This window comes from Mustela putorius, unplaced genomic scaffold (genome assembly GCF_011764305.1).
Source record: "Mustela putorius furo isolate JIRA1106 unplaced genomic scaffold, ASM1176430v1.1 tig00003972_pilon_pilon_pilon, whole genome shotgun sequence".
NCBI lineage: Eukaryota > Metazoa > Chordata > Mammalia > Carnivora > Mustelidae > Mustela > Mustela putorius.
Window position 1 is genome coordinate 23,564,947 of NW_025422115.1, and position 14,656 is coordinate 23,579,602.

The 14,656-nt window shown below is 50.2% G+C and overlaps 1 protein-coding gene across 1 annotated transcript in view; it reads left to right on the forward strand.

The window, feature by feature from the left end:
* The window catches only part of CDH26 (cadherin 26), a 28,164-nt gene extending 13,925 nt beyond the window's left edge, over nucleotides 1-14,239 (forward strand). Inside the window, 9 exon segments of the mRNA XM_045070608.1 lie at nucleotides 443-631; nucleotides 2,400-2,564; nucleotides 2,759-2,889; nucleotides 4,718-4,903; nucleotides 6,180-6,446; nucleotides 9,451-9,598; nucleotides 10,807-11,046; nucleotides 13,313-13,540; nucleotides 14,040-14,239. Coding sequence (XP_044926543.1) covers nucleotides 443-631; nucleotides 2,400-2,564; nucleotides 2,759-2,889; nucleotides 4,718-4,903; nucleotides 6,180-6,446; nucleotides 9,451-9,598; nucleotides 10,807-11,046; nucleotides 13,313-13,540; nucleotides 14,040-14,239 — 1,754 coding nt within the window.
* Nucleotides 14,240-14,656: the final 417 nt, after the last annotated feature.

Below are 14,656 nucleotides of genomic sequence, written 5' to 3' on the forward strand. Positions count from 1 at the left end.
AAAGACTTCTCAAGGCATGTTTGAGACAAGTGGACCCTCCTCCTTCAAGCCCAGAAGTGACATCACTAACCACTCCACAACCCACCCTATGTCAACAGCTGGGCTGGTTCCTTTCAGTTCCCTTTCCCCAGAAGTTCTAATGTCTGCTCGCCACGGCGTCTCTGCAGTATTGTTCAGTGTCTGTACTTCTCACCACGGCACCAACAGCAGAAACTGAGGCTCCTGAACAAGGTGGTTACGTTTACCTGGGTAGAAAGACTGAGATTAGAACCCGATCACAACTAATATTTCCTGAGCGCCTCGTCCGTGCCAGCACTGTGCTCAGTCCCCGGGGTCATGTGGTGAAGGACAGCAGTGAGGTCTCTGGCCCCAGAAACTTTGCAGCTCGTGCAGGAGAGGACGCAGAACATGTGAGGACAGTAACACGTACCGGGCCATCAAGTAAACGATCCCACAACATCAACTCCGCTCTCTGCTTCCCATGTTTACTTTGACGTCGTGGATCACCTTACAGGAAAGCTCTTGGATAACTCCTTGGTTTTCAACATTAGGATCCGTGATGTGAATGATCACGCAGCCCAGTTTCCTGAGAAGGAATTCAACATCAGTGTGAAGGAGAATCACATGGCAGGTACGTGAGACCAGACGCGAGGGCTTCCTCTCCCCGAGGGTCCTCTCTGTCCCCTTGCGTCGATGCTGGTGTGGTGCCCGATCCTTCTTGTCTTTTGGGAGAAATGTCACTGTTCAGAACACATCCCAAAGGTGGCAGGCTCTGGTTTTGAGCAGAATGCTTGGAGGTCTGTAAGAGTCGTATTGTATTGGCAATAAAATGAGATGGAAATTGTGTCTGTTGCAAGAGCTGGTATGTGAAGGCTGGTCTCAAATAAGTCAGATGCACTGAGGGAGAAAGGCAGAGTGGTGCCTTCCTGGACAGCTCTGTAAACTTCTCTCCGGGAAAATGGCAATGAGATGACATCTCAAGTTTCTAGGCTGCAGAGTCTGTGAGTCTTTAAATCCAAACCAGTCTCACTAGAATGGGCATCTACTTTCATAACAGAAAAGCATTATTTATTTCACAAAAGAGGCTTCAGAAAATTTGGAAAAATTCCAAGAAATTAAGACAGAACTAGAGAGCATATTTAATACTTCCAATTAGAGGTAAGTCCCATCCATGTTTTGGTTTATATTCTTTCAGTATTTTTCTTTGAATTTTATATGTGTGTGTGTGTACACACACTATATATTTATCTACGTGTATATATTCTCCGATTTTAGATATAATTAATTATGCATTTTTCATCTTTATCATAGTGCAAAATGTATATGAATATATATGAAATATTTACAAATGTGCGGATGTTTTTTCATACTTGTATACTTACGAATTTTCTTTTCTAAACAGGCAAATTTACTGTTTGTAACCTAACCGTGTACCCCCTCGGCATCTGATTATGTAATATTTTATTTCATGGATGTGCTTAAGGTTTTTTAACTAATCTCCTGTTGTTAGACATGGATGCACTATTTCCACTTTTTGTTATCTTCACGAAATATGCTTCAGTGAACATCTTTGAGCTAAATCTGTGTCCACTGAAGCATGATTCACTGGTCATGATCTAGAGGAGTAGAGCGGCTGGTTCTGACCGCGCAACAGTTTCAGGGTTCCGCTTTCCTCGCCCACCGGCAACATCTGAGGGCACCTGGCACACGGCCCGTCTTTGGTCATTAAATGCTCGCACGTTTATCCACTTCTGTGTCTCGAACAGATGCACGGTTCCTTTCTTTGTCCATTTCTGTTTGGGTGCTTGTCATTTTTCTTCTTGATTTTAACCTTCTCATTCGGTATTAAAAGTGTTTATGTCTGCCATATATATTTTAAATACGTTTTTCTGGTTTATCATTTCTTTTAACATTTTGTCTACATAGTTCTTTTTGGCACAGACTTTAAAATCAGTGTGCTCTGTCAATGCTCTCCTTACGTCTTCTGCATTTGCAATCATGATTAGAAAGTTCTCGTGACTACTTAGGGGCGCCCGGGTGGCTCAGTCGGGGAAGCGTCTGCTTTCAGCTCAGGTCATGATCCCAGGGACCTGGGTCTGAGTCCCATGTTGGGCTCCCTGCTCAGCCGGGGTCTGCTTCTCCCTCTCCCTCTATGTGCACTCTTTCTCTCTCTCTCTCTCTCAAGTAAATAAACAAAATCTTTTAAAAAAGAGAAAGTTCTTTTGACTCTTCGAATATCCCTCTTTATTTTTTTATAGCATATCCACAGTTTGATTTTATATTTAAATATTTAACCCATTCTGGGGGATGTCTCAATGTCATTTAGCGAAGAAGCATCATTCCATTGGTTTGTCAGGCTGCTTTTGGTCGATAGTAAACGTTAAAACAATTCTTTCCAGGTCAACCTACCTTCAAGATGTTAACAGTTGATTCGGATGAAGAAAATACTCCAAACCCTCAAGTCCTTTACTTCCTTATTTCTGAAACGCCGTCGCTGAAAGAAAGCAGCTTCCAGACTGACCCGACTGGCAGAGAAATGCAGCTGTCAGGGTGCTGAGATTATGAGCTTATGTGGAATTTGTGATTTTGGAAAAATGAGATGTGTTCTTGATCTTGGAGCCTGGGCTTAAGATTTATGTTTATAGTGGAAAACCCTCTGTGGCTGGTGTTGCTATTGAATCCGCGATACTGCATTATTACTTCGTTAATAGCTCCCTTTGCTGTAGTGCGGGCTGCCCTGTTCCTGTCCTTCCCACCTAGACTGCTCCGCGGTTTACGCTGCTTGTTGGAGCGAAGGATTCGGGAGAACCTCCCTTGACGTCCACGGCCACGGTTCACGTGAACGTGCAAGAAGGCAGCAACCACCGGCCCACGTTCACCAGGGAGAACGTTCGGCACCTGGACGGCCCGAGATGCCAGATCCCCGACCCCGAGTCCCCGGCTCAGCTCCGCTGAGGGAATTCTCCGTAACCCCCAGGATACAGGTCGCTCTCCAAGATCACTCAAACTAGACGGAGGCGTCCCCCATCCTGATAGAGAATCATTGAGTAACGGACTTGTGAGCTCACGTGTCCTTTTACTGTTTTGAGCCGAACGCTGTGCTTGGAGCGGTCCCGTGCGTGCTTTCGTCTGGGACTGCCGGGATTTGCACGCGGTGTCTGTCTTACAGACGGGGACGCTGAGGCACCGGGGAGAGAAGGACTCCGTGCTCGCGTGGCAGGGAAGTCTCTCAGGTCCGCACTACTGACCGGGGACGGGGAGTTCGTGGTCGCGGGGTCAGGGTCGGCTGCCCGGAGCTCTGCAGGATGTTGGGTAGCAACCCTGCCCTCTGCCCACGAGACACGAGATGCCGGGGGCACCTCCCAGGCACAAGAGCCCAGAATGTCTGCTGCCATTGCCCGGCATCCCCTGGAGGGCAGGCCTGCCGCTGGGGTGAGAAGCTAGACCTGAGCTTTTCATACAACATCTGGAGTTCTGGAATAGTGAAGATTTTTATATCAGGCTCCACACGGGATTTCGCATGCTGCCAATCCCCGTGTGTGAAGAAAGCACTGGAACCCATTGTTGCAGATCATTTGGAAATGCCGCATCCCTTGAGATAGGCAAGATTGCTAAAAACACTCAGGACTGGTTTCCTAGTTCATCTTTTTTGCTCTTTCATTTGCATTTTTTAAAAGAAAAATATCCATTTTACTTCTTTCTCCTGACCTCTCTCAGTGAGACCTTTCCCAACAACCGAGTTCAGTCTCTAACGCAACATCCCACTCACAGTCCCTACCCAATGCACGCACGCGAACGCGCGCGCACACACACACACACTCATCTGCTCCCTGGGGATGGAGTTTTGAGGATCCCGCTCACACACCTAAGATAGAATCTGGCACGTTGGAGCCTTTGTTGAATATTGATAAATGCTACCAACAATTATTTTCAAAAAGTATCATTTGAAAAAAACATGTAAAATCTGTACACCCCACCCATGGGGTGCCTTGGTGGCTCAGTCAGTTAAGGGTCCAACTCATAATCTCAGTTCATGTCTTGATCTCAGGGTCGTGAGTTTGAGCCCCACACGGGGCTCCATGCTGGGTGTGGAGCTTACTTTAAAAAAAATAAAATCTTAAAAAAAATTATACAGAAAAGCTGAAACGTTTTCAAATGAAAACACTTTGCCAAGCACTTACAGAATAACTGAAACATATTGAAACTTGTTTTGAAATCCTTCTCTGGCTTAGTAAAAAGCTCTGCTCTCAAGACCGAGGGTGGGGAAAACAAGCCCTGTTTCCACGTATGTGTCAACGAGAAATTATCCTGTCACCGAGAGGACTAACAAACTACAGATCTACATATGTTAGAAAAATGACTGTCCTCATCTAAGCCACCATCAGAGTTCTATTTGAGAAGAGCTAGGTTTTTTTAGCAGCATAAACTTGGGTGTCTGTGATGATGTTAAAGATTCTTGGGAAAACTGCATCGAGTTGGAGTTCAGAGGACTTTGAAAGCTGCTCAGCTACAGACACGAGTCACCGGGAGAAGGAAGAGAGGCTTGTGGTGTGGGCGAGATCAGGTGGCGCTTCAGATCGCTCGAGATCAAGTTCCAGAGCAAGGGAAGTAACATTTCCACGTTCCTGGGCGGAGGGCTTACGTTTTCTTTCCTGCTTTCTTTTTCAATTGTGTGTCTCTGCCTCCACGGTGCAGGCATAGCGGTAGCCTCCCCCAGTACAGGATTCGGATTTCCGAAGGCCGCACAAGCCCGAGTGTGTTACGTCCCCCGGTCCGAGATGGGGACTTGCTGTTTACGTCAGCCTGGAGAGGAAGATGTCACATACTGAATGGCAACGAAGAGGGACATTTTGACATTATGACTGACCCCGAGATCAAGGAAGGGATCTTAAATGTGATCAAGGTAAGGCCGTCGGGGGTTGATGGGGGGGCGCCCCTGCCAGGCAGCTGCAGTGCCGGGGCCCGTCTTCACAGGAGTCCCGGGAGCGAGGTGGGAGCTGGTGCTGGGGGACGCCTGCTGGGTGCCAAGCACGTGAGCTGGGGTGTGCTGTGTATGAGGTGGCGCCCAGTGAGGAGGGCAGGCTGGGTCCGGACCACCAGCTGCTCCAGGCCCTTCGTGGCTCCTCCCACCAAAATAATACCAATACTGAAAATGACTTTTGACACAGTGCCAAGTTCTTCAACATTTAATTTTTTCTGTTTGAGGCAAAATGGATATCTATCTATCTATCTATATATATAATTAAGTAGGCAAAATAGATATATATAGATTCAAATAAAAAATTTTAAGACACTTTCTCTCATCCAGAGAGTTCATGTTTTTCCTTTGGAGTCTAAAAGTCCTTCCAAGGTATACTTGGGCCCCTACAAGTCCTGTGGGCTCCTGGCGCTTTGCCTGGTGTGCCTGAGGACAAGCTGGCCCCTCAGAAAAGTAGTATTTTCTCCTTTCACCAACAAGGAACCAAAGCCCAGAGAGGTTGGGTTGTTTTCACGAAGTCACACAGCTGGAGGAGGGGTTCTGACTAAGGTGGTCACTCCACTGCTCTTAGTTAGACCCTGGAGTGACCGGTGCTCCTGGGTTGGGTGGGCGAGTCAACCTGGGATCAGGTTCAAAGACAGGCCTGGGTCAGAGGGTCAGGGGCGAGGTCTGGGCTCCTGCCTGTCGGAGGAACAGGGTGCTGGGCGACGCCCGTGGGCCCCAACAGTGCTGTGAACAGCAAGGCTCAGGGGAGCTCCGTGCCAGATGCCGGGACGGAATATCTCACATATTCTTAGCTGTTCAGTCCTTTTAAGTCACTGCCCCCTCTGCACCCTGAGCAACTGTGATCATTAATTTCTGTATTTCCTTAAGCTCCTGTGGTTTTTTTTTTCTTTTTTTGCAGCCGAGTTGCCACATTAATGTTTCATTAGGTTATGGTTTTTGTTGCATTTTTCATTACTCTCTGATGGATGGTGGCTCTTTTCAACCCAGAGAGGGGGAGGAAAATAAAACCCCAAAAAACAGAACTCTGTAAGTGATTTGAAAATGGGCCAGCAACTGCCTTTTGATCATTACCAGAGACAGCGTCAATAATACATGAAACGCAAAGTCACACGCTTGAGTGTGCGCGGCCCCGTGCGGAGCGCCCTCCCCAGGGAAGCAGCAGGTGCTCACCAAACCCTGTCTCTGGGTCCCGCAGCCCTTGGATTATGAAACACGCCCTGCACGAAGCCTCGTCATCGCCGTGGAGAACGAGGAGCTGCTTTTCCCCCGCGAGGGGGCCGGGTCTGGGGGCCCGGGGTGGGGGGTGGCGGCCAGCACCACTGTGAGCATGCAGGTGACAGACGCCAACGACCCGCCAGCCTTTCACCCCCGGAGCTTTGTCATCGGCGAGGTCGATGGCGCCGGGCCTGGAATTCAGCGGGGAGTTTTCAATGCTGCAGATCCAGACAGGGCGGCCGGCCCGGTAAGGTGAGAAGAGAGGAATGAGGAGGGGGTCGTTTCAGTGGAACCAGCCAGGTACCTGCGGGCGTTCCTGATGGATGCCTGCCCTGTGGCGGGTGGGTGAGGTTGACGCCACCAGTTATGAAAACACCAGAAGCCACCAGGAGAAGGCCCGCTGGTCCACGTTCAGAGCCTCCTTCCTTCTGTAGCTGCCTCTGATCCCTGCCCCCCACACAGGGGAGCTCATGCATTCATGTCCCCTTGCACTTAGCACATATCGCTTTTATATGGTTTCCTTGTACTAAAATAATTTATATGTTTCTAGGTCCCTTTTTACCAAAGGGCAGCCCCCTGGCTTCTGGACAACAGAAGTTTTGTTTTCTTTCTTTCTGTCTGTCTTCTTCTTCTTTTTTTTTTTTTTTAAATTTAATTGTGGTAAAATATATTTAACAAAAAGTTTACCATTCTAGCCATTTTTAAGTATAGTTCAGGGGCGTTAAGCACATTCATATTGTGCAGTCATTCCCACCATCTGTCTCCAGAACTTCTTGGTCTTATAAAACTGAAACTGTCCCCATGAAACAAGACCCCCCCCATTTCTCTTCCCCAGGCATTGGCAACCACCATGCTCGTTTCTGTCTCTGTCGACCTGATTACTCGAAGTGCTTTGCAGAAGAGAACCGTACAGTATTTGTCTTTCTGTGATCATGTATTTCACTGAGCTTGGCGTCCTCCAGGCTCGTCCACGTGGTAGTGTGCTACAGACGCAGACCTTCCTTCCTTTTCAAGGCTGAATAATATGCCGTGGTCTGCACAGCCCGCACTGTGCTCACCCCGTCACCTGAGGGCGCACACCTGGGTTGCACCGTGTTTTGCCACAGACTTGCCATAATCCCTAGGAAGACAGCAGAGTGGGAAGCACCAGGACTGTCTCTCCACTCAGACCACTGCACTGGAAGAATCTGTCTCACGTACCTAGTTTGCAACTCTGGAGTCTGTTGAAGGCTTGCAGCTGCCAGAGAAACGCTTGGATGGTAAATTGCAGTTAATTTTGGTCAATTATGGCTCTGAGCACAATAGTAGCAATGCATCCCTACCCTCAGCTGGTGGCCGGCAGCTGTGCACCTGTTCCTGGAATGGCCCAATGTAGTTTGCAGGAGCCAGAGTGGGCAAAAACCCTCCGTCCTGAAATACCAGGGATGTGTGCACTGCTCACTGTCTGCTGCTTTCATTCCCAGAGGTGCAAAGAGGAAGGCAGCCATTGGTTGCGCCCCTCCCCCAATGTGGCAGACCCCCTCCCCCACCAGCTGAAGTGTCTTCAGGGATTGGGCGGACAGGTGCCATCACTTTCCTCTCTCCCTTGTTTGCTTTCTCCTATTTCGGGAGCCAGACACTGAAATCTTGGACATTCCACAACCACCACATGTATGAGGAAAATCAGAGAGTGGCCAGCGTGCCCAGGGAAAGGGTCAGGAAAGGCCCGAGAGGACACTGAGTTGAGAGGCTGATCCTCAGCGCAGAGACATCCTGTGATGGTCCAATGAACAAACAAAAATAAAATAAAAACGATAAGGAAAAACAAAAAACCCTGGGAAGGGGGAGAATCTGATCCTCAGTGGTCCCACATGAGAGCCAAATGCCCAGTGTTCAAGGAAAAAAACAACCCAAAAACCACAAGGCACACAACGAAACAGGAAAGTAAAGCCCATTCAAAGGAAAAACAAGAGATCATCAGAAACCGTCCCTGAAAAATACATGATGGCAGATCGGTTAGATGAAGGCTTTCAAACAACAGCCTTAAAAATGCTCAAAGACCTAAAGGGGGATGTGAAGAAAGCCCGGAAATGGTGTGTGAATGAAACGGAAAAGCAGTAAGGAGACAGAACACCTAACAAGAAAGGAGAAGGGTGATGAAGGGTTCACTGTCAGAATTACTTCACACGTAAATGGATTAAACTCTTTAATCAAAAGACAGAGACTGGCAGGATTTTATACATTCCAATCTATGCCTTCTGCAAGAGACTCACTTGAAGATCCAAATACACAAACAGGTCACCTGACACCATATGCAAAAACGAGCTCAAAACGGACCCAACTGTAAGACCAAAAACATTAAACCATTTGAGGGAAGCACAGGGCAACGGCGTCATGACACGGGGCTTGGCAATGAGTTCCTGGATGTGGCACCAAAGACAGACAATGAAGGACAAAAATGTCAAATTGGATCTCATGAAAATCCAAACATTTTGTGCATGAAAAGACACTTTTATGGAGTACAAAAGCAACCCATAGGATGGGAGAAAATATTTGCAAGTCCTATAACTGAGAAGGGGCTAATTCCGGAATATATCAAGAGCTCCTGAGAGCGGACACAGGACACAGGACTTGAACAGACGCTTCTCCAACCAGCACACGAGAGATGCGCAACAGCACTAGGCAGCAGGGAGATGCAAATCAAAGTCCAGCTCACACCCGTTGAGGACGGAGACTACCAAAAAACTGGAAATCAAGTGTGGGCAAGGATGTGGAGAGGCTGGAACGGCTGCGCGTGGTTGGCGGGGATATAAGTTGGTGCAGCCACTGTGGGAAACAGTACGGTAGTTCCTCAAAAAAATTCAAGGTAGGACACCCTGAGATCCATCATGTCCGCTGCTGGGTATGGACACGCCCAAAGAAGTGAAAGCAGGGGCTCAGAGAGATAGTTGTACACCCCTGTTCTAGCTGCATTATTCCCGATAGCTATAATGCCAAAGCCACCTAAGCATCCACCGAAGGATGAACGGATAAGCCCAACGTGGTATAAACGTGTGACAGAATGTTATTCAGCCCTGAAAAGCGAGGACCGTCTTCAGTATGCCACAACGGGGTTGAGCCTGTAGGCGTTGTGCTAAGTGAAATAAGCCGGTCGCAGAAAGACAAATTCTGTATGATTTCACTTACAATTTCCCATTTTGCTTATGATAGGATCTGTGTCTGCTGTGATACATTTCAATTTGCCTTTTGATGTGACTTTTTAATTTTAAAAGTTGCATGTGTTTCCTTCTTACGACCCAGCCAGTTGGGTGACCGTTGATGAGCTCTCGGGAACAGTTACCACCGCGCAGCAAATCGACCGAGAATCCCCTTATGTAAATCACAGCTTTTACACAATCATCGTGCAGGCTGTTGACGATGGTAAGTGTTTACCCCAAATCAGGGGAGGCGGATGTGTGTTTCCTTGCTTCCCGAGGGGAAATGACACTAGTGAGAGTCTTTCCCCACAACGGGGAAAAATAAATAAAATAAACCTTTTTAGCACTATGCATCCATCCTGGCAACTACTCTTCATGATCATTTTTGAAATGGCAAAGCAAGGACCAGTGCCCTGGGGAGAGGGGCAGGATGCATTCAGAAGAGATGATGTAGGCAGCCAGGAAGCTGCCAGCAGACCCGATGTCCGTTTCATCCCTCCATAAAACAACTCTGTAGCTCTTCCTCAAAGTTGGTTAGCACAGTTTCCCTGTCCTTGGAATGGCTGATCAGCTCTGGTCAATGTGACTGTGTGGGACAAATTTGTCGTAAACCGGGGTGCGCAGCGCTCTGAGCGGGTTACAACCCTTTTCTTTATGATCTCCCAAGGCTGGACTTCGAAAGCTGCCCAAGCACAGAGTTGAATAAACAGCGACTCTCAAATAACTTTAATCATTGTGTTTAAGGAGTCTCTGAGTTACAGCCCAGGGTTTAAGGGAAATGTCAGTGTAGGTCCATTTGCATGAGGTTGTGGATGACGTGTGTAGGTGGTGTACACGGATGTATATAGATGATGTGGCAGATGCTGCAGCAGAATGTTGGTTAGGAAGATGCGAAGTCTGTGTTCCTAATCAGTCTGAGGTAGGCAGATGGCAAGGGGGTGTCCATCTTCCAGGGACCGGAAGGAGCAATGTGGTGGGGTCCAGAGGACCCACTGGCCAGTGTCCCCTAATGGTTAACACATTGCAAGACTGTAGTGTCTGCTGACAACAGGGACTCAGACATGGACACAGCCAAAAGCCAAACATCTCCATCTCCATGTCACACCCATTTCCCTCCTGCCCCGCTCCCTTCTTTACAGTCGGCACGACTCACCGGGAAACATGAATGAGTCCATTTTCTACCTGGTTCTACAAATGATCTGAGGTGGCAAGTGTTTTGTTAAGGGACCCTTCCCAGATACTCTGAATTTTCAGAAAAGCAGGAGAACAGAGCAAGCACCTAGGGGAGAGCCTATGACCTTGAAAAGGAAGTGGTTTCAGTGCAATGGCTCCTTTCCTGGGAGGATGACATTGCCCATTCTCCAGGGGCATGTGCGCATCGAGAGGTCTCTCTAAATTAACAAGCAACCCCTCCTGGAATTCCATTTCCAGGCCTCCCGCCGCAGACCGGGACGGGGACCCAGATGCTTTTCCTGTCTGCCGTCAGCGACAACGGCCCCGCTCTCCATCCCCGTTCCCGATACGTGGAGGTCTGCGAGTCTGCGCTGAGTGAGACCCTCCTTCTCCAGGCCGAGGAAGCCGACCTGGAGCCCTATGCCGACCCCTTTACGTTTGAATTGGACAATTCGTGGGAAAGAGCAGGAGACACATGGAAGCTGGGGGAAAATCGGGGTGAGTATTTGTATTGGTTGGGGATAAAGCACTGAAAATAACCTGACTCAAACCGACCCAGGAAAGGAATAAGGATGATAACAACAACAACAACAATAATAATAAATCAGCTTTTGTAACTGACGGAGATGCCAGCCAAGCCTGTGTTCTCTCAGAGCTGGGCCTGGGTGCTCGAGGAATGTCCCTGGAAGATGTTTGTCCTGTGGCTCTGCCTTTCCCTGGGTCCCTTCATTTCCAGGCAGGCTCTCCTCTGGGTGGCAGGTGGCTTCTTGGAGTCCCCGGGACTCACCCGAGTGTGTGGCAAAGGTATTTATATCACTGTGTGGCTTTGGTCAGCTGCCCCATCAGTTATTGTGGGTTGGGGTTGGGAAGGCAGATCTGCTGATTGGCTGCTTCTTGTTGGGCTCTGGGCTTCGCATGTTCTGACCTGCATGGGCTGAGAGTTCAGGAACTGGGGGCTCTCCCAAAGAAGACCTGGGGTGCTGTTCCCAGGAGCAGCCAAGGGCATCTGCTGTCAACATTCTCCTTGGAGCCGCTATCAGTGTGTCCGTAGAATGTACCTTATTTTGTAGATGGAACTGTGAGCTCCTGTTTACAGCTCCCAGACCCAGAGTGTGTCGTAAACCATTGAACTTTGCCCCAAACAAGCTCTGACCTTTGCCCTCAGCTTCTGAAGATGAGCTCTAGGCCTTTGGGATGTCTTGCCTGAAAGGAATGCCTCCGTTTACCTTGGGCTTGTGCCCACCAGATACAGACATAATTTAGGGTGGGGGCTCTGGGTCCTGTGGGCAGCCATGGATCTCCAGCAACACTGGGGACCGAGGTCAGCCGTTGCATGGCCAGGCAGATTCACACGACCGAGTCTGGCTGAAGACCCTGCACGCAAGGCTCAGGGGAGCTCCCCTGGCTGGCAGCGCTCCATGCGTGCGGTCACTCACTGACCTGGGAGGTCCGTCCTGACTGCTGGAGAACGGAGAGCTCAGAGTCTGGTGCTGCTCTGGATTCTGCCCCACGTGCTTCTTCCCTTGGCCAGTTTTAATCCATATCCTGTTGCTGTGCTGGATCATAACTGGGACCACACAGCCTTCAGGGAGTCCTATGGTCCTTCCAGAGCACTTTCAAACCTGAGCACAGTCTTGAGAACCCGTGGACTAGGAGCTGGTCTCAGGCATACATGAGGGTGGTGTTGGTGCCTTTTCCCTCCAACTTTGGACTCGGCTAACTTCTGTACAGAGCCGTGGCGCTCGGGAGGGACTTAGTCCATCTCTGTTGAGTAGATAAGCAAGTGAGCAAATCAACTCGCGCAGCATCCACTTCCCTTCTGTGGGTCGGTCCGTGGAACTTTAAATGTTGAGAAGCCTCCTGCCCGGTAATTACTCAGTTCATCAGAGACAAGCAGGGACTTTCCAGAAGCCGACTGTCCATGCAAGGGTCTGTTCCTGTCCCGGCAGAGGCACGTATGTGGAGCCCTCAGTTGTGGTCACAGGAACTGGGCTCCTCATGGGCGCCCTGGCCCCTGCCTGTGCCGCGCTCATGATGCTGGCGGGTCAGGGGTCTGTGGGTGCTGGCCTGGGGATGCGGCTCCTCTCCCCAGACTCCCAGCAGAGCACAGTCCTCTGGGGCAGGGAGCCGGCATGGCAGAGACCAGTGGGACACCTCGAGAATGACCCCTCGGCTCAGCAGAGTCTCAGACTCAGATCAGACGTCCCCAACCTGGTCGGACACACTGACTGCCTGGTGAAAGCAGCTTCTAGGAATTTAGTAGGTAGCAGTTTACTGAATGAACGAATGAATGAACCAACCCAGGAAAATAATAATAATAATAATAGTAATAATAATAATAAATTGGCTTTTGTAACTGAGGGAGATGCCAGCTAAGCCTGTGTTCTAGCAGAGCTGGGTCTCAGTGCTCAAGGGACGTCCCTTGAATAAGCCCCACGAATGAACACTGTGGTTTGCAGAAATAGTGGGGGCAGTGATGGACAGATACCTGGACTCCTGGACTTGGAGGACACGAATGAGCAAGCTCGGTTCTCAAAGAAATGACAGGATTTTATCGGTCATGTGGTATTGATTAATTCAACCAATAGTTACCCGGCGCTGACGTCTGCCCCAACCCTCACTGTCATATAGTTACGGAGATGACCACCACCCACTTGACCTTGTCTGTTCATGGCTGAGCTCCGAGTCATCAGAACGAGGTCCTGTTCACACCCCTGTTGAGCACGAGATGCCCGGCTCATTTTCCTGCTCTGTCCCATTGTAGCCACTCTGCTGTACCTGCTGCGATGCTGTTTTGTGTCCGAAGTCAGGTCTGGAAGCTCCGAGGATGGCCAGCAGACTCTGATCACGTATAATGATGAGAGCAAACCCATTTCAACGCTGGTAGTGGAAACCAGCGCGTCGTGTTTCTGGACGGTGATGTCCGTCAACCCCGGGCCTGTTTTTCCACCCGCCGAGCCCCCGTCACTTCGTCATACTCCCTCATATTCGAGTAGCAAACAGGAAAATGATCCCCATGAAAACTGTCCAACTCAACTGAACTGAACTGTTATTTTAGGTCATAATGAGGGCGTGATTCTGCCCCCGCCCAGGCGATGTTTGGCAATGTCTAGAGACCGTTTTGGTGGAGGCTTGGCTGGGGTGGGAAGACACGGCTTTGGCTTCCAGTGGAAGCAGAGAGGCTCAGGGAGCTGCCGAGAGCCCCACTGTGCCCGGGGCGGCCGCACCACAGAGAAGGGTCTGGCCCAACGTGCCCAGAGTGCTAAGGGGGGAAGCCTTGCTTAGGAGGAGATGGTGCCCACCAGCGGACTTGCTCTAGATGGACGCGTGTCAGGCTCGCTAAGGAAATGCGGAGCCCGCCCCACCTCCCTTGCCCGGCGGAGGCTGGACACAGAGCTCGCTGGTCGGGCAGGGACGAGACCCAGACTCTGCTGCCCATTAGCTTCCTCTTTTTGAGCGAGTCTCACCCCGACATCCTGACCTGCCCCCAGAGAGGATAAAACTCAGCCAGCAGATGGGCTGTGCACCAAAGACGACGCGCCCAGGGAAGCTCCCGCCCTCCTCCGGACACAAGGTGGTCAGTGGGTACCTGAAGGCTGTCAGGCCGCTCCTGCTGACCCTGACCTTGCGGCGTGTCCTCACGGCAGCCCTGGGCTGGGGTCAGCCGGGCAACCAGAGGCAGGCACCGTGAGCTCTCCTGCTGTCTTCACCCGGAACCAAGCGTAGCTGGTTCAAACACTGAAAGCCAAAGAAATGTCCAAAGGGAGCACCGTCTTTCCTGCACGGAGGGTGCAGGGCCCACCTTGCTGCTGCCTTAGATCTCGAGCCACGATTTTCTCCCCGAAGGACGAGATATGTTGTTCTAAGATGCCTTTGAGAAGAGACAGTGCAGTTGGTGTGGCGTTAGGCTGCAGTAGGCAGACAGGGAGGTCCTCTAGAGAGTGCCCGCGGATGGGAGACGCCAGGGGTTGATGACACCCTTGGGTCCTTCTCGCATTTTCTCTTTCTTCCTGGCACGACGGAAGGGAAGTGACTGCCTTGGGCCACGGTAGGGGCGTGCGTGCCTGTGCGCCCACGCAGGCCTGCGTGGAGCCCTCCCCGGTGTGGG